This window comes from Peromyscus maniculatus, chromosome 23 (assembly GCF_049852395.1).
Source record: "Peromyscus maniculatus bairdii isolate BWxNUB_F1_BW_parent chromosome 23, HU_Pman_BW_mat_3.1, whole genome shotgun sequence".
Taxonomy (NCBI): Eukaryota; Metazoa; Chordata; class Mammalia; order Rodentia; family Cricetidae; genus Peromyscus; species Peromyscus maniculatus.
This window is the reverse complement of record NC_134874.1, coordinates 59,607,902-59,632,851: the sequence shown is the minus strand read 5'-3', so window position 1 is coordinate 59,632,851 and position 24,950 is coordinate 59,607,902. Positions and strand designations below refer to the sequence as shown.

Here is a 24,950-nt window from a genome sequence, read left to right as displayed (position 1 = left end):
CCTGAGTGTGTTTGTGAGTGTGTGGATGTATACAAGGCATTTGACTATATGGGGAGGGGTACCAGTACTAGAAAACTAGCTGTGTAACTGTGTGGTCCTTTGGATATAGGGGAAGAGGTGCCCAGCAGGATCTGATGCCTAGTTCTGGGTGTGTTGCACTGATGTAGCTGAGGCAATTCCTATCAGGAATGTGACCTATCCATGTATGTATACGTGGTTCTATGGGAAGAGATAAATACTGGCCCCTGACACTTGTGTCATAGTATGTGGGCATCTGTTTATGGCTTCTGCTGCTGTAGGTAAGGGGATCCTTAGAAACACCAGATACCCAGCCCTGTGCATGGGGCTTTAGCCATTGCATTGTTGATCGCATGGAGGACAAGCTACCCAACTGTTTGAAAGGAGCATTTTCTTTAATGGACAGTTGACCTACTGGCCCTCACGCCTAGGCATGTGTGTTTGGCACCTGCTGTAGAAGACATTTTTCAGAGTAGACGCTGACACCTAGCATCGTGGGGGTGGGTTTTAAGTGTGAGGACACCTTAGAGACGATGATACCTAGTGTTGTTGGCTAAGAGAAAACTTGGCTTCTTGGTACAGTAAAAATAAAGTCAAATTTCTTCCCTAGGCCTGTATTCATCAAGCCTGACATTTCTTGTTTTCTACCCTTACTTTTCCAAATCTCTCAAGTCCATGTCTTGAAGATACTTTCTCTGATCAACTTCATTAATAATATACTGACCCTGGGCTTCTATTTGCCTAGTCAATGACTCATTTTCTCTAAGACAGCTATCTCCGTGACAATACAGCACACTCTATGAACACTCACCACAAGTTCAAACACACACACACACACACACACTCACACACACACACACTTTTCTTTATAACATCATCATCTTCACCACTGCTCCACATATATTACTACTGAACAGGCATGGCTGGAAATCCTACATAGCCTGCTAGATGTCATGCCCTAATGGATCTAGACAGCTCCCAACTGCTGCCACCCAACATACACCATTGTGTTCATAAGACACACTGCAGGGCATCCCCCTGCTTCTCCCACAGAGACTCATCCCACTATCAGGAGCTGCCCCATGACAGGCCTTACTATCTACTGCCCGCCAGTCCTGATGCCAAACCCACCCATGTCCCACTAGTTACCAGGCCCGGCAGGTTACTCCTACCCCTGCCACTATAACCTGAAACACAGTTTGGTTTCAGGCTTTGCTGCACACCTGCCTGAGGCCTGGATGCCCTACTGTGTATCACATCCTCAGGACTCCCCAGTCCTAACCCGGATGTTGTGCAGGATAACAGGCCTCATCTAATAAGTTTCTCTTCCTTCACCCATCCTGCTGCCACAATAGCCCTGCTAATTTTCAGCTGTGCTTAGACCCATGCCCCTGTCTGGTAGTATATATTGTCAGCAGAATGGTGCTATTTTGGGTAAGACTTGAAGCCAATTATTATATATGCATACAATACACTTCAATATACATGACTGAAATCTGCACAGAGTGGTAGTGTCTGATAGCAAGAATCTTGATATGTCAGTGATGGAGGTGTCTAGCAGAGCCTTTAAAATTACAATGTCCCCTGGTCCAGCAGTGTATATTGGGGGTAAGGGTGTGTGTCAACATTGTCTGGTACCTAGCAAGTCATGTGTGATGAAGCTTGTGTTCAAATGAACCTGACACACAGCACTTTATATGCACTGTGGTGTGGACAGGGTTTAATGTCCAGCATGGCCCAGTAACTAGCAGTAGAGCCTGAGACCCAGCACATGGTATAGCATAGGAAGAAGTCCAGTAGAAGCTGATGCCTAGCAGTGTGGATGTGTCTTCAGCAGAAGGAAGGTGTCTGTCAATGCTAATTGCTAGGTATTGTGCAAGACCTGAAAGGGGGAGAAGTTCCCAGCATGGTCTGATGGCTGTCGACTAATGTGTGATATGAGGTCAAACTGGACCTGGTACCTAAAGTGGATGTGTGGTCACAGGGGTAGAGGTGTGTCCAGTGTGTTTGATGATAACTATGTCAGAGGGGAGCAGTGGGAGAATGGGGTGTTGAGCTCTGCACAATTCCTACTGAGTATGTGTCAGCTCATGGCTGAGCTGGTGTCTGTCAAGGCCTAATAACATTTTGAAGTTGGTTGGCAGTGGACGATGAGATGTCAAGTGGGGTCCAATACCAGCAGAATATTTGGGTACAGTAGCAAGAGAGTGTCTTGTATGGCCTGATAAGTAGCTGATAATAAAGGATTATGTGAGTGACATACCAGATCCAGACCTAGGAATACATGTGAGGTATGTCTGAGGGTTTAGCAATGCCGGATACCTAGCAGTCAATGTGTGGTTGGGTGAGAAGTCATTCATGGCCCAAGACTTAGAAGTGTATTAGAGGCTGTGTGTGTGTGTGTGTGTGTGTGTGTGTGTGTGTGTGTGTGTGTGTGTGTGTATGTTGTAGAGGTTGTTTATCATGGTCTGACAGCTGGTAGTACAAGTGAGGTGGCATGGGTGTAGTGTCCCACGTTGCATTATACCAAGTGTTGCATGTCAGTGCAGGAAGATTCCAGGAGTGTTTGAACCAAGCAGTAACTGTGTGTCCTTGTCAGAAGATAAAGTGTGCAACAGGGCCTGGTACATTTCCCCATGTCTTAGGACATTGTGGTTGGAGGCATGTTTAGCATGGCCTAGAATCTAGCATTGCATGTGGGACAACAGAAGGGAGTTGAATACCTAGGCCTAATACATAGAGAACTCTGTGGAGAGTGTGGGTGAGGGGAGTCCTTCATGTCCTTAAACTGGCACTGTATGTAAGTTGTTAATAGTGGCAGAGGCATGCATAGCACATGTGAGTATCTAAGTGTCAGACCTGCTGCTTTCCCCAGCTGACTGGACCATCCATACAGTGCTGTTATCAGATCAGCTGGACAGCTCATCTCCATCCCACATGATATGATAGGTTTCAGCCATCCTCACTCCACACAGCACATACTACACCTCCACCTCCTCATAGCCACACAACTTTCACTGTCAGGGATTTGTTGTCTTCCTGGGGTGTGTCAGGAGCCAGGCTCTCTCTAGATGTCCTGGGGGAGTGTCTGCTCCAGCCATGCTCCAGCTTCTGTATTTTCATGTCTGGTGGCAGCAGGGCTCCCGAGTCCACAGTTCATCTACTCTGTGTTATTTCTGATCTTCCTTTTTATAAGGCAGGAAATCATGTAGTCCTCTTCTATATCTTTATGTGAGCATTATAGTGTTTGTATTTGAGGTCAATAGAAATGCTGACTGTGTTCAGTTTTTCAATGGGTTTCTTATTTGTTTTTAAATCTTCTTCTGCAATCATTGGTGGACAAGCCATTTTCTCTGCTTGGATTTCTATGGGTGACTATGAGAAAATCAGCTGGCAGGATTTTGCTGGGTCTGTTTCTGAGCTTTCTGCTCTGTTCCACATATCCAGTCTCCATTACTTCCATGTAGGTCTTTGTGGATCTCTGAGGTTTTGTGGGAAGTCCTGGAAGAAGAAGATGGGGGTCTGGAGGGATCTCTCCTGTCCTCTGCCATGTTTTCTAGGTTTAGGTCCCATTGGTTGTTACATCTTGTGTTTGAGCATTAGACTGGGTTTTGCTGAGTCTATAGATGAAGTGCAAACATCTGTCACCTTTAGAATAACAACTGGTAGAAGCTGGGAGCTCATAAAGCTTTGTATTTCTCTCCTCCAGGGGTCAAAGCATTCTGAATACCAATTAATAGAAATTATGCTGGAATTCTAATTAAATACTTAAATATTGCTTTGTAAATCTTCTCTGCATAATACCATAATACCAGATGGGCCAAATGTATGACCTCAAGTTCTGCCTCTTCATGTTAGTGGAGGCCTGGGACAGGTGGTCCATGGGTACTGCCCTTCTCAGGAGATCCACTCTAGAGTTCAGAAAGAGAAGCACATTTAATTCCCAAGGCTCTTCTGAGATATTTCTTTACCCAATTGGCAGGTTTTCTTTGTTATCTGTGAAGACAGAGAGGCATAGGTGACTTTCTGAACTGTCAAAATGTAGATGGGTCTATGTTGGGCAGGATTCAACAGTAAGTACCCACTGGGAGGCTTCCACAAGGGACACTCCTGTAGATTCCCCAGGTCTTGTTGGTAATTTGGGGTGGTTGTCTGTAGTTGGATGATGGAAGAGAAACCATGTCATCATCCTCCACAGCATGTCCTCCTGTTGCTGTGTGGAGCCTCTGAGTTCCTCTGGAGCTCAGACAATGGCATGCTAGTCTTCCAGGAAGGGGAGGGGAGAGGTGCTCTTTTTCCTCCATGTCACCAATGCTCAGTGTGCACACATGCAAATCAGGAATTCTTGGGGTCCACGATTCAGGATATGGCCAGGCACCTAGAAGAAAAAGTTTATGTTAGACCATTGATGAGGCTGACAGAAAGATTCATTCACCACCCTAGACCTGTGGCCTTTCAGATAATAGCTGGTTTATTTCTGGTGGAGTTCAGGACCTAATGAGGCAGGAATAATAACCCTTTTCTTCCCATGTGACTTCCTGTGGAAGAACTCAGTGGGGTCTCCTTGAGAAACCCTGATTGCAGGGATTGGTTTTTCCTAGCTGTTCTGCTATTGTCCCATAAACAGGCTGTAGGATCAAGAAGGAAAAGCAGTTTCACCAACATGTCTGTTTCTAGACGCTGTGCTTTCTGGACCCAGCTCACAGAACACTTGCCTAGATGAGACAGGATGCACATACAGTGAAGATGAGCTTTGTCTCAGAACAAATCCAGCAGAACCTGCAGATCTGAGGAAAAAAAGGATGTCAATGAGAGGTCTGGGGTTGACCTCTCAGATACAAGACACTCAGGCTGTTACCACAATAGTAATCCAATCTGTGTCAATGACCTAAGAGTAATTTAAATATTATCAACCAGTCAGACTGTGCAAAAGAGCAAGCTACCCGGCATCAAGTGGACTCACTTTTCTCCACAAGGAAGTGAATATTACTGAGCAGCTTTGGGGTTGTGTGTGGAAAGTTCTTGGTACCAAGAGCATGCATTGTCTGCACCTGTTCCTACTGCTTCCAGGAGTCAGGCAGTGGGGGAAGGAGGGTGTTGAGTGTGTGAGTCTGATCATAAGCTGACTTCTCTCATGTAACTATCTAAAGGTGACCACATGCTCCTTGCAGTGGCCAGCGGTATAAAAAGTTCACATTATACTCACCTGGCCTCTTAGGCATCAACTCTGCTTCCTGACATCCACATTCTCAAAGGCCATTACCAGGGTTTAGGGCCCTGGTGTACATGTGCTGTCTCCTGAGAGTTTGCATGCCTGGCCATAGTACCCAAGACTCCCTTCTACAAGCCCTGGTTTCGGTTAAGTGCATCAGGGTGAAGCTTGCCGGAATGGTTACTCATTGACCAGGCAATGGCTGAGGAGCAAGCAGGTCACTGTCTCTTGGCTGGTTTCCCTTGCTAGGTTGTGTGAATCCCCATGCCCCAGTCTCTGGAAACAACACAGACTAAGTCACTGTCCAGTGACAGAATGGATGTCACAGCATACAGGTGTTGAGAAGATGTTCACCATCTTTGATTCCAAGTGTTCCTTCTCAATGGTATTAAGATCAGAGGGGAGACATGTGCCACCTACACCAAGTTATCTCAATATCCCTCTGTAGCCATGCCTCTGCTGTTTCTCTCTCTCTCTCTCTCTCTCTCTCTCTCTCTCTCTCTCTCTCTCTCTCTCTCCCTCCCTCCCTCACTCCGTCCCTCCCTTCCTCCCTCCCTCTCTTTCCTCTCCCTCTTTTCTCTTCCTCTGTAACACAGTCTTAATGATCACCTACCCTTGGGATTGAGGCAGACCTGCCTGAGAAGCCTCATTCTTTCTAACCTCTAAGCCAGAGTCAAGTTTAGACCAGAAACCAAAAACTAATCATCTACTACAGGCTGTTAGATAGTGGTCTCAGTGATGCTTTTCAGCCATGTGCTGCCCAGAAATGAGCCTTGACAATCATTCCATACAGAGTGGCCATCCTTCACTGCATGGAGAGGCTGTCTGCCTGTCAGGTGCACGGGACAACAGTTTAAACAATTATCCCAGCTGGACAAGCAAGCAGACAGCCTAGCAGAAAGCCATAGCTCTATGGTCAACAAGGATGTCTAGGCCTGACCGCTGTACCCAGTGGAACTGGATACAAAGTAATTTTAGGAGTGCTGACTCCACCTCTGACCACTGTGCCCTAGGCTAGGTTTGGCCTACTCACTTCCAAAGTGGAGCAATGTCCCAGCATTCCATCCAAAGTGGTACCCATTTTCCTCCAGCTTGCTGTCACTTCCCTGTTAGGAGACAAATATGGTTCTGATAAAACTCCCTACAGTGAGGCCCCTTCACAAACACATAAACTAGACCAGCGTTCAGTGGGGCTGTGTCTTTTCTGATGGTCAGGACACAGGGATAAATGAAGGCTGCAGCAGGGAAGGAGGAAAAGGAAGGAGAGGAAGGAGCTCCCTTCCCCTCATGTGGGGAAACATTTCACTAGGATCAGAAACCTAAAGGGTGGACAGATTAATGAGTACTGCTAGTTATTCCCCTGCAGACTGGTCCACAGGGTCTGCATGTTCAAGGGCAGCTTGCGCGTGATATTGGCTCATGGCCCCCATTGAGGAGGATGCTGTGAAACACCAGCCCTGGATCATATTCCCTTGATAATGAGGATTTTCTGGAGGGAAATCTATGGTAATTGGCTCACCTCCTCCTGTGCTGGACACAGACCCTTCATGCTGGGGAAGTGGGCACACTGCCATCTGGACTTCCTGCAGAGCTCCTGCTTCTGCTGTCTCAGGCCACACCTGTAAGTCACCACCCTGTGTCTCCTGATGTAGAGAGCTCATCACTTTAAAGAGGACGGACATGGGAAAGGGACTCTAGGGGAACTTGAAATACGCAACACTTAAGCTAGACCTACTGGGCACCCCTCTCCCCATGGCTCCTCCCATCTGTCTCTTCCATTCTCTCTAAATTCCTTCCTTAGTCAATTCTTTCCTGCTGCCTCTGCAATCTCTGGATATCGTCCTCTGCTCTCCATTTCCAGCTCAACCATGACAATTTATTTAGCAGTGGATTTGTACTGTGTCATTGGAGATTTTGAAGTCAGAGTTTTAAATTTGCATACCCAGACAGTGAAAAAGTTAATGTGCCAAATGCAAAGGACAGATGACAGTATCAAACACAAAATTAATTACTGTCGTAGACACTGAAGGCCTGGAACCAGACCAGTGACTCCACAATGAGCACTAACAAGTGAAGCTATGTGGACAGAGGGGTTTACAGTGTGACTCACTCGGTCATACTTGGTCACTGTAGCTTCCATGAGGAAACCTTTAAGTTTCCCCCTTTCCCCCCTTTTTAATTTTATCTTATGTTTCCTTTTTTTCTGTTAAATTTTGTTGTATTGGGGCAGTTGTAGGGTGGAGGGCGGATGTGAAATGATGGGGACATGAATGTGATCAAAATACCTGATGTAAAAGACACATAGAATGAATATATATACATATGTATGTATAGAGAAATAAATAAATAGATAAATAAATAAATAATGGATAAATAAATAAGTAAATGGAATAAATAAATGAAGAGCATACAGGGGAAAGAGCACATACTCACCCCAAAGAGTGAAATTTACACATTTTTCAGAAAAGAGATAAAACTGAGGATGACTGTGTTATGTGTGACAAGCTTGTCCCAAAGACAAAGATCACTTTCTTTTTCATATGAAAAATCTGCAGGTCATAGGGTCAGAACATGAACAACAGAACACTCCGGATATGGAATAGGACAGTGGTCTTCCTGGGATGGTCCACAATGTTCTTGGGAGGGGCTGATCACCTCTACCATCACACTCTGTCTAGAGTGGAGTGTACAGACTCCTAGTTGGTTCAGAATCCAGAAACCTGCAGCCCTGGCTCCTCCATTAGCTAGGGAGTATGAACAAGATTCAGTGGCCTAAAAGCAACCCAAAGTGGTTTTGACAAATAACAAAAGCACTGTGGGACCCATGAGCAAGAGGAGCCATGGAAGTCAGCAGACAAGCAGACAGAATCTGGGTGTCAGATGAGTAGAACTGGAAGCTGCTAGGTAGAATATGTGGCTTCATGTACTGCCTCTGCCACTGGTGTCCTTAAAATGAAAGTCCTGCCTCCAACATCCCAAGACAGGCACCAGCTGTCTCAGTGACCCACCTTGAGTCCTCAGCTGTAATCTCAAGGCTCAAATGGAAAGAACTTAATCAATCAGACCAGGCAGTCAATCTGGACTCTCCTGATTGGTCAGGTTGAAGTCATGTGATTTGTGCCTGGACTGCAGGTTGGGATCCTGTGAAAAAGGATTAGAGAGCAGCCTTTGCATGCTCTGTGCCTTGTTTCCAAGGATGTATCAGCCAGTACATACCTCCTCCAGCCCACTGACTGGGGTCCCCAGAAGATTCATGACAGCAGTTCTCACCTCCAGGTATCTGTTCACTGGTGGACATAGACTTCTATTCTGAAGGTTAGATTTGGACTTCGCTACTGTTTGTAGTTCATCCTGGATGAAAGAACCTTCAGTTCAATCCCTGACACTGTTGAGATAAAAGAAGGACAGGACTTGTCTCCTTTCCTTCAAATGTTTGAGGAATTTACCATTGATGCTGTACAAACAGTACGTGAAGCCAGGCATGGGAGTCCACATGTGTAATCACAGCACTCAGGAGGCAGAGAAAGGGGGTCAATCACTATGAGTTTCAGAGCTGTATGTTCTACACAGAGAGTCTCAGGATAGCCAGGGCCATAAGGTGAGATCCAGTCTCAAAAAGAGTAAAATATATAAAATGAGGATTCAGGAAATTTCCCTATCTCATTTCCAGATTTCAACAGACTCCTCAAGCATTTCTCAGCCCTGCCTTCACTGATATGCAGCAGAAACACAGTCTGACACCAGGTGATACCCACAAACTGAAAATTTCTCTCTCTCTTCCTGAACAAACTGACTGATCTTGTATTGTGCACTTGGTACTCACCAGATGGTCAGGGTTCTAGAAGTCAGTGACAGCACAAGCTGGCCATCATCCACTGGGAAGATCCGGCCAAAGACTTTAACATGCATCAGTGTTTGCTAACAGCCCAGGATCAGATGGTCAGAGTGGAGCTCGAGGCCAGCTACAGCAGAAAAGCTGGTTCCTCCCTTGTCACACCTCTGCAGTCTCTCAGTCTCCCATTGCTCTTCAGTTGAGCAAGTCAATGAGAACTTTCCCTCTGTGTCAGGGCTGCTGGCACATGCTACTTCATGGGATCCTTTTCAGCACATCAAGACCAGACTTCAGAGACTTATCTTCTGCCACACACAGATACTTACTGTACTCAATCTTACCTTCAGGTGCATGATTCACACAGATTAGGACCCTGGATTCCCTGTCGAGTTCATTTTCCCTTGCCAAATCAGTGAGCTGCTCCCTAACTGGAAGGCGTCCTAGAAAACAGTTGAGACACTACAACTCAACCAGTGCTTCACACTGCACCAGGGGCTGTCATCAAGAGATCCATGATGATCAAGGTTTCCTTCTGAGTCTGACCCCAATGGTGGGCATTGGTCATTAAGAATTCCCATGGCTGCTGTTCTTGTAGAGGCAATACTCAGCATCAGGCCTGGCAAGGCCTACTTACCTTCCCACATTGGAGCAGAACAATGTTAATGTAAGGTCAAATATCAGTTATAAATGCCTCTATGAGATGGAAAAATGATGCAGAATTCTTGGATCAGGAGGTGGGAGGCACCATGGGAAGCCTGGATGAAGGAGGCTATGGAGAAAAAGACATAGATGTCATCAGATCTGCCAAAGGCCATGACAGACAAGACCATCAGAGGACCCCACTGCATGATGCAGCCACCCTTCTCTTGCAACACCCTTCTTCAATAGCCCAGAATCAGAATCCCTTCCAAAGCAGCCTCATAGTTCTCTACCTTGACATATGCCAGTCACAATCAAGGCCTTCCTCCTCATTGCTGGCTATAAAGCTGAGGTCACATTTTGCTCTGTTTGAGACATTTGTTCCTGGTCTCACTTCTTCAACACCTGCCCCAGCAAAACCTCCTTTTCTCCACTCATTTCAGGTGAGCTCCTCTGGACACACTCTACCCTCTCTACAGGTCCTCTCATTTCCTCTTTATCCTCTCCATCCTCCTTTTTCCTGTTCCTCCCCCTTATTTCCATTCTCCCATCTCCCACTGGATTTACAGTTCCTGCAGTTCTTCTGAAAGACAGTCAGAAAGCAGTTTGGAGGTGATGAATGAATCAAAGAAGAGGGAAGCCTGAGATCTATGTGCAAGTCTGTCCTGTTGACAGAGGCAGCCCTTTTAGATGTCGTGGAACCCTGGTCCCTCAGGAACCATGAGGGATGTAGACATTCATTGGGTTGATGCTACATGTGACTCTCAGGGATGTTCAGCAACAGTGCAGGGGCAGCAGTGAGGTGAAGGATGGGGAAGATGGCAGCTGAGACCCTAACCTGGAGGATGGATACTGGAACCTGTAGTCCTAACATATCATCACACAGACTTCCAGCCTGGATCCTTCCTGTTGCACTACACCACACCAAGACTGTAGTTCAAATACACCAGTTCAGTTTTCCCAAATAAAACCTGAAAGAATAAGAAAAGTGCCTCTCTTAGTGACTTTAACAGACAGGACTTACTCAGCACTGAGGAGGATGGGACTCCACTGACCAATAGTGCTGCATCTTTCTCCTGCTTCACTCCAGCTCTGTAGGAAAGAACAGGATGTTATTTCCAAGTCAACATCCTACTTGTGTGCCTTGACACATGCTAGGAACCACCAGAGCAGGCCCTCTCCTCCTCATTGCTGGCTATTTCTAGCTCCCTCCCAGTCTGCACTTCAGGGGAGGTTTGTTCCTGCTCTAGACTGTGCACGGCCCCTGTCACAGGTCAGCACACACATCTCCTTTGTTGACAGGAAGTTCCTCAGGACAGACTCTACTCCTTATTCTACACCAACTCTCATGTCCCCTATTCCTGTCTCGAAACTGTTTGCCAATTAGTCCCCTTTATCTCCTTCACCCACCTCCATTCTCCAGAGGATTTGCACAGGTCTTGCTGTTTTGTCCATAAGGCAGTCACAGAGTAAGTTGGAGGGTTAAAGTGACCAAGATGATGAGCAGCCGTGATTGGTATGAAGTCATTCCTGGTGGTAGAGGCTGCTGTTTTCCATGCAGTGTGAGTGGTCCTACAAGCACAACCAAAGCTAGGAAGGTAGAGGGTCATGGGGTACATATGCTATATGACCCCAAATTGTCCCACAACAGTTCCAAAGCTGAATTGAGCTGAAAGAGATGCAGATTGGTAGCTCAGACCCAATAGCTGGAGGATGAATGCAGGCAGGAGCCTGTTGCTCTGTGTTGGAGGGAGCTGGCACTCTGGTGATCTGTCTTGGGTCCCTTCCGTGGCTCCTCACCAGGTCTGGAATTCTATTGGGCCATTTCAGTTTCCACACTTCAAAGCAGAAAGAAACATGAAAGCACCTCTATTAGTGACTGGCAGATAAAAGTTCTGTGCCATATTCCTCCCCTGATTCCTCCATTCTGAACCTTTGTTCCATTTAGCCAAACTCTCCTCCCTTCCCATGCTGTGGTCCCCATGCTATGCTACCTGCTTTTGCCTCAGCCTTCTAGGGCTGTACATGAACAGGAAGCTGTGAATTTGACATCTAATGTACCACATATCTGAAATTCTGGGCCCTCTGAGTGGGTACAACTTTTCATTTAAAATGGATATTGAAATAGTATATTGAAAATACAATGTAGGAGATCATCTATGTGGCACATCTAACTGTTCTCCATGTAGGTCTCCACTGTCCCCTCTTTTCCTTGAACCCCTGATGCAAGGGTTCAGGGCTCACCTTGGGGTGGGCAGGCAGCAGCAGCAGCAGCTGCTGCAGAGTGCTCTCAGTGCATGGGAAATTTGCTTCCTCACCAGTTTCCAGATCCTGAGTGGCCTGGATCTAGATGTCATGGGTGCCACCTGGGGCTGGTCACTGGGAATGTCTGACCCCTGGGATGAATCTTCTTCACAGAAGCCCAGGTTCAGAAATCCCGTGGGTGTATCCTCCAAGACTGATTCAGGAGAGGAGAGATTGCCAGGCAGGGGGTCAACAGAATTCCTCTTGACTTCAGTATCCTCTGTAGCAGTGTTGATGACATCAACCACAAGAGCATCTCTTTCTGGGACTGTGTTGTCTGAACCGGGCATCGCCTCCAGAAAGGAGAGGCTGTGAGGCATGGTGTAGCTTCTACATCCTTTACCTCTTTCTTCCACACCCTCCACCTTAACGTGGCTCTTCCCAGCTTGTGTACCGGTTGTAAATGCTGGTTCACTGGCTCTCCTGGTCAAGGGGAGAGGGAGGCAAACAGGACCTGGAGGGCTGCTAGTTAGCCAGGGCATCTGATCTTGCTGATGGCTGTCCCCACCACTCAGCTGATATTTGAGAATGTTGCAAGTAGCTGTTACATGATTATCTTCTCGCCTGTGAGTTAGGGATGAAACAATCTCCTCACACGTATAGCCGATGGTGCACATGGTCTCCACGACCCTAGGCAGGATTTCTTTGGTGGCAGGCAGTACATGTTCTTGAATGGGGCCTAGCCATGGTCGTTCCACAAGCTGACAGATTGTGAATCGGTACCAGATAGGGACCATGAGTAGTCGGGCAATGATGATGTGACAGGGTTTTGACAGATGGTAAGGAATGGGACACATTGTGGTGGTGATGACCCTGTGCATACCTTCAAGGGTTTCTTCCATGTATGGAAAGTGCCCTGTGACTAAGACATATAGAACAATACCCAAGCTCCACATATCACCTGCCCGTCCATCATAGGGCTTTCTTGCCAAGATCTCTGGGGCCCAATAGAGCAAGGAGCCACAGATCTCCTCCAACATCTGCCCCTCTGTGATTTCAATTGCCATACCAAAGTCACAAAGCTTTGCATTTCCTGCTGCATCGACTAGGATGTTTTCTAATTTGATATCACGGTGTGCGATGTGTCTCTGGTGGAGGAAGTGAACTGCTGACACCACCTGCCGGAAAATCACTCTAGCCTCCTCCTCCTTAAAACAGCCCAGAGCCCCGAGGCAGCTCTCCAGATCTTCTCCTGCCACATACTCCATAATCAGATAAGTGGTTGACAGTGTATCGATCATGTCAAAAAATCGAACGATGTTCCTGTGTTCTAAAGACTGAAGGATGTTCACTTCAGTACTGATGTCAGCCACACTGTTGGTGTTTTTCTCAAGGACCTTGACAGCCACTCGTGTATGTGTGGGAAGGTGGCAGGCCAGCTTCACCTCCCCGAATGAACCACAACCTAGAGATGTTAACATCCTGAAATCCTTTTCAAGATAGTCCTCTTCCATGTGGTTGGCCATGGTGTTCTGCTCAATTCCAACCACTTTATCTTGTGGGTAATCACAGACCCACACAATGCTAAAAGAAAAAGATTAATGCAGTTTTAGAAGGGGAGGATATAGATTTGGATTCTCTGTTATGAAATTGAGATATCCCAAACAATCTAATGATGCTCTTCAAGGATACAAAAATACTAGAAGAACCTAAACCCAAGGCAGTGGATGAGGAATCATAAGAAAGATCAGTGTTGGTATAAGTAAAGTTGGCATGCAAAAGAAAATCCTGAGATCCCTGAAAGAATGAGCTGCTTCTTTTCAAGGATGTGCCACAATGCAAACCCTTAACAAAGTTGATCAAGATCATGTAAAATAGTTCAATGAATTCAAACTCTAAACTAGTAGAATTATACATAATATACTCAGCATCTATTATAATATAGTTATAATATAATATTATAACACAGTTATAAATATTATATTATACATATATGTTACCTATAATACACATTATGTGCTTTATATATTTATTTAGTCCAGTAAATTTAAAAATGTTTTCTATAAAAGAGAAAAGAAACCAAAGGGAAATAAAAGGCTGAATTTTCAAAAATGAAAATTGGGTAACATTTATTGAGGAAATTGATAAAATAAGTACAAATTATCACTAAAACAAAAAAAAATTAATATAATCTTATTGCATCTTGTTATTCCATGTTCAGTTGCTATCCATTGGAGCCTGCTCTTTTCTCAAGGGAAACAGAGGAGCAGTGGATCTGGTGGAGAGAGGAGCTGAGGGGCAACTGGGAGGAGCGGAAGGAGGGGAAGATGCAGTCAGGATGTACTGTATGAAAAAGATGAAATATAAAGAAAAACTGAAAAAACATAAATATAAATATGACACAGGAAATCTAAATCCCAGGAAATCAACTGGAAATCAACTTTCCAATCTCTACAACTAGCAACAATGACCGACAAGTATTTTAGTAGTTCATAAACTGAGGAAAGGCACAGTTTCAAGCACATTTCATAAAAGAGTTATTCCCCTAATTTCCAAACTATATAAGACGTTTCAAAATTATCGTAGTATCAGGCAATATCCTTGACTGACAGATTAGAAAAACCTGAATGAGGGTAATTGATAGGTCACATCAAATTCAACACCACGTTAATAAGACCAGACTGTATGCTCAAGACGTCTTTAACCGGGAACATTCAAGATTCATCAACAGCCAAAGAGCACAGCATACACACAACACTGAGGTAAGTCCTAAATCAGACATCAGTGGAATAGAATGCCTAATTCAGGAAAAACTTGGAATTAGTGAAAGTGTTACTACAAACATGCCAGTTCCACAAACACAAGTGTCACATTTTGTTCACTCCAGGTCATGAGCAGGCAGAGGCATAGCCTTTGTATAATAGGAAGTAATTGTCCAATTTAATGGGCCGGGAAGTGAAGTATAGCAGATAAATATGATCAAAGTAGAGTACAGCCAGATATCAGTCATGATCAAATTCCTCATCCTACGCATTTACTACATAACATTAAATTTGTAAAATACACAAGAACACAGCCAAAAATGACAAAAAAGGAGTTAATAAAAGGAAAATCAGTTGAAATGAATAAAAAGGAATTACAGGGAAAAATTACTACCAAAACCAATAATGTAAATAAAGAAATGCTGGGCAGTGGTAGCGCACGCCTTTAATCCCAGCACTCAGGAGGCAGAAGCAGGCGGATCTTTGTGAGTTTGAGGTCAGCCTGGTCTACAGAGCGAGACGCAGGAGAGGCACAAAGCTACACCTTTGTCTTGAAAAACAGAAAGAAAGAAAGAAAGAGAGAGAGAGAGAGAGAGAGAGAGAGAGAGAGAGAGAGAGAAAGAAAGAAAGAAAGAAAGAAAGAAAGAAAGAAAGAAAGAAAGAAAGAAAGAAAGAAAGAAAGAAAGAAGAAAGAAAAAAGTAATAGTCAATTGCCAAAAGGCCAAACTGAGAACTTGGGAATCAAACTCACTATGTCCAGATCCAACAGGTCAGGGAAAAGGTCAAGTATATGGGGGAAATAACTGAGTCCAACTGCTCTCCCATCAACCAACCGATTCTCCGAAGTACAAACAAAACTCAGCCACAGGCAGTGCCTTTTCATTGGCTAGTATCTAGCATACCTCACAAGGATTCCGTGTGATGTCACATGCAATGGACCAATCAAGGCTCGAAAAAAACCACAGTGATTTTTTAAAATTATTTTCTGTTAAATTATTAATTTTTTTCCATTCACGTTCTTGTTCCCAAGGAAATTCCCTTAGCAGAGAGGGCTGCTATCCTTCCCAACCCCACTCCTGTTACTTTCCCAGAAGCCAAGACAGATTCATTGTTGTCACACAGTCACACATTGAACATATCTCTCCCATCCACCCTGTGAATATAATCAATGAACTCTTCAAGTAGCCTAAATTCCAGATCCCATCCTGTGTCATGTAGCATAGGTCTCATATTAACCAAGCCTGCTTCTTGATGTTGAAGCAACTCCTTTCCCCTCAGACACCATGAAGTTAATGGAGACACACTTTGTCTGGTGGGAATAAAACTCCTTCAGACACCCACAGAGTGTCCAGACCATCTTTACTAATGACCTTTTGTCTGAAAGGAAGATCTGTCCATGCATCACTGTCCTTCTGTAAGCTCTGACCATTCCCTCCCTCCCCTGATAAAAAATAGAAAATACATCCAAGAAGGAGGGAAATAATAAGTCAAAGGGAAAATTAAAGTCTGGGAAATAAAACTAGATAAAACACTCTGAAAGAATTGAGTATCAAGAAAGACTCATACAGTGACCAGGACAATTCACTGATGAATTCAATCATCTCAACATCTAACAGCAATGTTCTCCAGATATTTCAGTACCCTATAAGTCTGAGGGAAAGAACATTTTCAAATTTTTCTCATAAAAGATGCATTACCCTTATTCTCAAACCAAGTAAGTAAAAGGTAAAAACAAGCCAATATCAGGCAATATCTTTGACTAACATAAATTAGAAAGTCCTTAATGAGAGATAGCTCACACCAAATTCAACAGCACATTAAGAAGACCATACTTTGCCAGGCAGTGTTGTAACATGCCTTTAATCCCAGCATTCAGGAGGAAGAGGCAGGCGGATCTACGTAAGTTCAAGCCTGGTCTACAGAGCAAGATCAGGACATGCACCAAAATGACACAGAGAAACCCAGTCTTGAAAAAAATGAAAAGAAGAAGAAGGAGAAGAAGAAGAAGAAGAAGAAGAAGAAGAAGAAGAAGAAGAAGAAGAAGAACAACAACAACAACAACAACAACAACAACAACAACAACAACAACAACAACATACTTCATTTTCAGAATTCCTTAACCTAGGAACATTAGGATTCGTCCACACATACAGATTGACACAAAGCAGAACATACACACAACATTGAGGTAAGTCCTATAATAGGACATCAAAGGAATGAAATGCCTTTTTCAGGAAAACTTTTGGAACTAGAGAAAGTGTTACTTCAAATATTCCAGTTCCACAAACACAACTGTCACATTTTGTTTCCTAGGGATCCCGAACAAACAGAGGAAAGAACCTTAGATCATTTCAATGTACTTGTCACATTCAATGTGTGGGTAAGTGAAATAGAGCATGTAAATATGATCAAAATGCAAAATAGTCAGATATGGGAAGTCATGATCAAATTCCTCATGCTATAGAGATAATATATACTACCATATGTGTGAATTACACAAGAACAAAGGCAAAAATGACAAAGAAAGAAATTGATAAAAGGAAAATGAGGTGAAATGAGGAAAAGGCATTTACAGGCAAAAATCAAAACCCAAACCAAAGATGTAAATAAAGCAATGAATAGATAACAAATGACAAAAGCCTAAACTGAAAACCTGGGGAATATACTCACTAAGTCGAGATCTGACAGGCTTTGAAAAGTCCAAATCCAGGAGAAACAACTGAATCCAACTGCTCTCCCATCAACCGACTGCTTCTTTGAAGTACAAAGACAAAACCCAGCCCTAGGTGGCGCCCTTTTATTGGCTGATATCTAGCTTACATCACTTGGACTCCATGTGATGTCACATGCAATGGTCCAATCAAGGCTTGGCAAAAAGCTATAGTGATTTTTTTTTCTCTCACATTCTTGTTTCCAGCCACTCAACTACTAATTTTTCTCTTGTGTGGTCTAATAGTTGGCAAAGATCTACTTACAGGAGGCAGGGTTTATTTAACTTCAGATTTATAGAAACACAAATCAACCCAATGGGAGGAAATAATGGCGTGGACATCAGCAGAGTTGTCCAGTTCGTTATATGGCATTTGTAATCTCAATATTCTTCGGACATATCCTTGTCTTCTCCAAGTAGTTAGTGTGATCTTAAGCATGTGTCTCAGCCGGGAGGTGGTGGTGCACGCCTTTAATCCCAGCACTCGGGAGGCAGAGGCAGGCGGATCTCTGTGAGTTCGAGGCCAACCTGGGCTACCAAATGAGTTCCAGGAAAGGCACAAAGCTACACAAGAGAAACCCTGTCTCAAAAAACCCAAAAAAAAAAAAAAAAAACGAAAAACAAAAAACAAAAAACATGTGTCTCTAGTCAGGCAATGTCAAATTACATTTTAGGTGCCATGACTGATACAGTCAATCTGTGGTTCTTTCTCTCCCCCAGCCTTCTCTCATTTACACTAAAAAGCATGGGATACATGAGCTTGAACTGACCATGTTTAAAAGTGTGTGTCCTCCTTCAACGAGCGTATTCCAAAATTGACTCCAATCTCAAAATATGTAGTTGCTTCCAGAATGAAATACCTATAGTTTCTATGTTACAGAAGACACTGTCTTCCAATCAATCTCCCCACTCTGCTGATCTTTCATTCCCAAAGAGTTCTCATGGTATGGATTCCATCTGTTTCTTTCTGGTGGGCTATGAACCATCAATGAACAGATCCCATAGTCATGAGTGCCATGCCACTTGCCCTTGGCCTTGGTCTTTAACTTCATTCTTACAGTCCATGGAGGATCAACATCATTTGGTTGTTGTTTTCTATATGAAATCTTGGTCATTAACATTTGACACTGAATGTCTATGCAGTATAATTCAAACCCAAGGTGGGAAGGGAGGTATGCTGTGGCCAAGACATGGCTGAGGGTCAATGGTCATGGCATTCCACATTGCTTTACTGGGGTTGGCATCTCTGTGGAGCTGTCCTCTTTAAGTCTCACCAGGTGGTCTCCATAGCCCACCGCTCTAGGAGTGCTTTAACTTTCCTGGGGTCCCAGCAATGGACAAGCTGGGGAGTAAACTGCTGGGTGAGATCAGGAAAGACATGCATAATAACAAACCTTACCCATCGGGGACGTTACTCATGGGCAGTTTGCTTCCACTAATGGAGCATCAGTCCTTCCTTGACATGGTCCCTGCCATGTGGGTTATCCTAATCACCACCCAGCACTGGATCTGCCAGATCTTCAAAAGTGCTCACATCCCACAGCCCACAACAGTATCTGCCCAATGACACCAATATATTCCCAGAGTAATAGCCATGTTTTCTTGTCCATCTAAGGACCTCATCTCAGTGTTCTCTATCCTTCTGTGAGTCAGGACTTGTCCAATTGGGATTATACTGAGCAGTACATGTTGGGAAACAGAGCACTGCACAGCAGGGACTCACAAATAGGTTTCCAAGAGCCAGCCAAAGCCCAAGGGACAGCACCTGTTACCATTGTTGGGAGTTCCACAAGTAGACCAAGCTACACAGCTGTCAGATATATGTAGAGGGCCTAGTCAGTCTCATGTAGGCTCTCTGGTTATTGGTTCAGACAGAGTTCATATGAGCCAGGTTAGTTGTTTTCTGTTATCTTGGAATGTTCTTGACCCCACTGAACCCACAATCCTTCCTCCCTCTCTTCAGCAGAATTCCCTGAACCCAAAGAGGATTAATGTTTTGTTGTGGGTCTCTGCATCTATTTCCATCAGTTACTGGATGAAGACTCTCTGATGACAAATGAGGTAGTCAACAGTCTGATCACAGGAGATGGCCAGTTCAGGCTGTGTATCTGATATCACTAGACATCTTAGTTGGCATCATCCTCATAGATTTCAGGGAGTTCCCTTTGCATCATGTTCTACCTGACCCCATTATGCTCCCCTGTTCCAGTCATCTCTTTCAGTAGAGTGCCCCTTCATGCACCTCCCAACCCAAACCCTCATGCTCCCATCCTCACTTGCCCCCAGTTCACCCAGGAGATCTCTTTTTTTCCCTTTCCCAGGGAGATCCATGCATCTGCCATTGGGCTTTCCTTGTTACCCGACCTTGAATTTGGGTGAAGTCTCTCTTATTGTTGGCCACTACTTTGGGATTGATCATTTTGGGAGGAGTTATGTTGAAAGGACCAAGCAGATGCCGTAACAGGCTGTCAGTCTTCTCGCAGAGATCAGGCCTCAATTTCAGTTTCCTGAGACTTGAGCAAGCAGTTTCTGGGAGGGCTATGACATAGTCCTTACAGTAGCTCCCTTTCTGTAAGTACTCTGACCACTCAAGGTCCAGCCAGTTGTTTACTGTCTGGGACCCCTCACCAGCTAAGAGATACGTACATGGGTCTATCTGAACATGTGAGGCCAGACACCCTCCATAGCATCTCAAGGACAGAGTCTGGCCCACTGAGTCAGTCCTCACAGTCAGTACATGCTAGGCAAGCCAACCCCCATGGCAGCTCAAGGACAAAGCCTGGGACTTGTCCAGGCCTGCCCCCCCAAAGATGATAACTGTAACCCCCAACCAGTAAATCCAAAGGTTACACACCCTCACCTAATCATATGATGCCAAGGCTTGTGCCACCCTGCTTGTGGTTTTTCCATTAAAAACCCCTCACCCTGAGAGTTCAGGGCCGTCCTCCTCCACCCACTGTGTCAAGTGTTGGACATGGACCAAGCCCGGGCTTGCTTGCTATCAATAAACCCCTGTGTGTTTTGCATCGGATATCGGCTCTATGGTGGTCTTGCTCAGGGGTCTCAAGATGCAGCCACAATAATGTTGTCCTGGGTTTTTCATGTTACTTCTGCATTTGTCATGGGCTCATCTGGATTTAGTTTGTTACTTGAGTGCTTCTGTTTCCTTTGTGTTGGGGAATGTTTAGATTGATGCTTGGTGTTCCTAGTGTGGCTGTGCTAGGCTCATCTGTGTTCTGCTTGAGCTCAAGTGTGGAGACACACAGTGCCGGTTTGTAGGTGGGATAACTTCCTGATGCTGGATGATCTAGAAATGTATCCCTTCTGACCTCACCAACCAGAATACAGGAATTGAGATGAGATGTCTGCTGGGGCAGGATTCAGAATATCCCACATGCTCTGATCTCATGAGCCAGGTTATGTGTATTACAATGGTTGTATATGTTGGTCACAATGTGCTAACATATATTCTGACCTCATTAGCCATGTTCCACAGAGTGCAGTGGGTATATTCACCAACATTGGTTCCAGAGAGTGAACAAGCCATGATGTTTTCACACTTTTGCCAGCCTCCTAAACTGACCTTCCTGCAACCACTGTTGCTGCTTATATGTCCCATGATTCACTATCTCAAGTCATATGATTTCACTCCTCTGTTTATACCCTCTGATTGGTACTTATCATACTAAAAATACACTCAGATTCCTTCCCTGTCTCTGTATATATCATTAGGCACTATTTCTTGTGTCACCCTCATTCAGCAGTATTTCTCCAATCTGTATGCTTGAGATGTATTTGATGATTAACTTCATTGAAATAATCTGACCTCATGGAATTGTATTGTACTGGTCCTTGACTTGTTTTCTCCCTGAGATCTAGTCAACTTTACACTTCCATTTGTTCATACTGGTTTATATTACATTCTTAAAGCCAGCAGTCAGTAGGTGAAGTTTGGAGGATTACAAATTAAGGCCAGTCATGCGATACTGTTCTAGTATACATTGTATTATTAATAGACACATCCTGACATAACTCAATGTGATTGAAAGAGTTTATTTGGTCCCCATGTACTGTTCAATGTCCATCATTAGGGAAGTTTTCTAGGATCTCTAGCAGATTCAGACGACAGCTCTTTCCTGACTTGCTCTTCACAGCTACTTCAGTTTACTTTCTTACACAATTAGGGACCAATACACAGGGGTGGAGGCACCCACATTGGGCCTGGAGCTCCCACATTAGCCCCACATTAATAAAGAAATGAGTCATGTAAACTGCATGCAATTGCAAAATCACAGGCCTAGTTTCAGACACTCAGCACAATAATCCTCTTTGTTTTTAAGTCATCTTTCTGTGTAAATGGATGGATGTGGAAAAGATGATATTGAGTGAGAGAACCCAGATCCAGAAAGAGAAATGTCAGAGGTTATCTCCATCAACTGTTTCTGGCTCCCAAATTTCTGAAATGAATATAAAACATGGAGGTACAGAGAGGGGAGGGGATACCAAAAGTACCTGACATCTAGCTTTTATACTCCTCTTCCACAGCTAGATAACATGTCCTCTTAGCGGTTCTTCTGAGATCTTCCTAGGGAGATTGTACCTAGCAGGAGTAGAAACCTAGCCCTGTGTGTGTATGTGGGACTTTTGCTGTGGGGAGGAAATGTCTAGAAGTAACAGACAGATACATAGTTGTTTGTATGTATTTGTGTGTGTATAAGAGACAGAGAGCATGGGAGAGATAGAGACAGAGAAAGACACACACATACACACACACAGAGAGAGAGAGAGAGAGAGAGAGAGAGAGAGAGAGAGAGAGAGAGAGAGAGAAAATGCTTTGATTGTAAGGCAGGGGGCAGTTAGAATGCCCTAACACCATCTCTTTGTGTACCTGTAACATTGGTGGTTGACTTTAAGGTACCTAGCATTAAGTGATACCTAGCTATGAATGTGTAATTGAAACTTTGCTTGAGGGGAGGTGATACTGAGGAGGACATGATGTTCTAGTCATATGTGGGTCTTTTTAATATAGGGTTATATTCCTAGCAGGTTCTGAGATTTTTGTCAGTTTGGTTAGGCTATAAGTGCAGACAAAATTCTAAACAGTCTTAGTAAATAAGAAACACAGAGGCAGATATAGAGGAAATAGCCAAAGAAATCAGAGCAAAGCCTCAACTAGCCTTAACTTATGACCAGCAGTAGCTTCCCCAGAGAAAGCAAGCTCTTCCTGCCTAGCCTGCACTTTTATTGCTTTCCTGTTCTGCCTTCTCATTGGCTCTAAGCCCAGCCACATGACTTCCTCATCATTGCCTGTCTATACAGACCTCCAGGTCTCTATGGTTGGTACTGAGATTAAAGGCTCCTGTTACCATGTTTGGCTGTGTTCTTGACCACACTGAGACTCTGCCTGCCATGTGATCAGATTAAGGGTGTGTACAACCACCGCCTGACTCTGTTTATGGCTTGCTTTGACCTCTGATCTCCAGGCAACTTTATTTATTAACATACAAATAAAATCATATTTCAGCACAAATATCACCATATTTCCCCTTTTCTATTCAAATAAAAAGAAAAAAGGAAAAAAGTTATAACTAATATAAGAAAAACTATATACAATAAGTACAATAACTATATACAATATATACAAGCAATAAATACCTAAACAATGTCTAGTCCATTTGCATTTGATAGACTCAGAGAAAATATTCCCTTATCTATGTTATTTTGGAAAGCCCAAAATGTACCTGATTCACTTTCTATCCTAACTTATATAACTGACAGAACTATCTTATAATGTCTTTCAAATTTATACACTTACACCTCTTTAGTGAGTTCCTTCTCTCAAATTTTTAACAAAGAAAACTATAAGTATCTAATCCTTAACTATAACTGTAACTATAAGTATCTAATCTTCAACTCCCTCAGAGACCCAAGAAAGAAATAATATTACCTTAAAAAACCAGGAAGTACAAGCAATCGGCTTCCAAAAAAAAAATGTGAGTTGACAGAAACAGCCAGCTGCCTAGACAGTCACCCAAGGTTTCTCCACAACATTGGGGCATCATCTTCAGCTTATAGGCTTAGCATATCCAACAGACTCATTTGTGAATTAGGATGTACACAAGGCGTACAGTTTGACCTCACACTTCATGAGAATAGTCCATGTACCAGAAACACCTGAATTCCATTAGTGTCATGTCATGATTCAGGATTTTAAATTTTGGAAATTGTTGATTTTTTTTTAAATTCAGCTGTCCATTCTTCTCGGCTTGTGAGTGGCTTCATTTCTTTTATTAAATGCCAGTCTACCATTAAGAGGTTAGACTCTGACAGCTTAGTTACTCTTTCAAGAATAACTGTTTCAGCTGCTGTTCCACTGCACATCAGAAGCCATTGGTCCACTGTTAGTTTAGAGTTTAGCTGTCTTTGAAGAAAGGGACACTGTACCTTTTCCGGATTGCAAAGGCCACTTCAGGAATGGTGCCATATTGTCCTAGCCTCAGAAGATGACTATTGTTAAAGCCACAACCACACTTGCCTTGGCAAGAATCAGTAGTCCTTTTTTTCATGTTCTGTCCATTTTTTCCTGTTTGTCAGCAGTCAATTAGAGGACACTTTGTTGTCCAGTGGCTCACTTTTACCATAATGAAAGTTAACTCCATATGCAGTTTCTTAAATGCCCATGTCTTCTCTGGAGTATTGGTGCTGCAAGGAGCTGACATGTCTCAATGTCATAAAAAAAGAAAAAAATTCTAAGTTATTAAAACATTTTAAATGCTCTATTCTATAGATCTCTGAAAGGTTTGAAGATGACCTGTCAATCTAAAATATACCTGCTTGACATTGAAATCATACCTAATATGACTACCAGTTTAACTGTAATTTCTAACTACTAACTTTCATTTCTTTATATTCTAATAGTTGGTAATAATAACATTAAGAATTAGCAAATTGCATTACATAGTTAAATGAACTGTGTAAGTACAATATTTTGAACAAGATTAGAAATATACATATAGCATTTTCTAACAATATCAATCTCAATATATATAATTTGTATACAATATACAAAAATCCAATCCAATGTAAAGTATTTAAAACTAGTAATTGACTTTTAAAAGTGATTCAATAATCTATCTTTTTATCTATATTGTATCTATATCTTCTCTTTACTTTCAGAGTAGATTCAATAATCTACCCTCTAGTCCATCATTTCTATATATCTTTTTTTAAAATGAGAACCTTAAACCTAATCTCCGTTGCTTAGCACATTTTCTAACCCTTAACAACAACTTGTAACCAACCCTCCTAAACAATGAAAATTATCCCAGACCCCAAAACCATTGAAAGACCAAAAAACTACCTGCCCCATACCATCTCTTTGGGAATGTGGATATCGTGTTCTTAAAATTGCTTCCTGCTGGATATGGGCAAAGGCATTTTTATTCTGAAAAGAAAAAATTTGGGTTAATTGTCAAATTCTAGGAAAGGTAGCTATATCATTTGTTGTCCAGTCTCTGCATTATGCCAAAGTTC

The 24,950-nt window shown here is 43.4% G+C and overlaps 1 protein-coding gene and 1 long non-coding RNA gene across 4 annotated transcripts in view; both read right to left on the bottom strand.

The window, feature by feature from the left end:
• Positions 1-394: 394 nt before the first annotated feature.
• LOC143270511 (uncharacterized) lies at positions 395-4,532 on the bottom strand. Its single transcript, XR_013047694.1, has 2 exons — positions 4,104-4,532; positions 395-4,014 (listed from the first exon to the last, which is right to left on the bottom strand). It is a non-coding gene; the product is annotated as an uncharacterized LOC143270511 (long non-coding RNA).
• Positions 4,533-4,719: 187 nt separating this feature from the next.
• Positions 4,720-24,950, bottom strand: part of LOC121826567 (putative sperm motility kinase W) — a 91,104-nt gene continuing 70,873 nt past the window's right edge. Inside the window, exons 2-8 of one of the 3 annotated variants that reach the window (XM_076560672.1) lie at positions 11,112-11,539; positions 10,726-10,793; positions 9,697-9,831; positions 9,404-9,502; positions 8,501-8,615; positions 6,264-8,371; positions 4,720-4,805 (exon numbers count right to left, since the gene is read on the bottom strand). In XM_076560672.1, coding sequence (XP_076416787.1) covers positions 11,515-11,539 — 25 coding nt within the window. In that variant the 3' untranslated portion in view covers positions 4,720-4,805; positions 6,264-8,371; positions 8,501-8,615; ... (2 more) ...; positions 10,726-10,793; positions 11,112-11,514. Of the gene's footprint in view, positions 4,806-6,263; positions 8,372-8,398; positions 8,616-9,403; positions 9,832-10,725; positions 10,794-11,111; positions 11,540-24,950 lie in introns of those variants that run through there. The other 2 variants (XM_076560671.1, XM_076560673.1) reach the window with 2 other exon arrangements.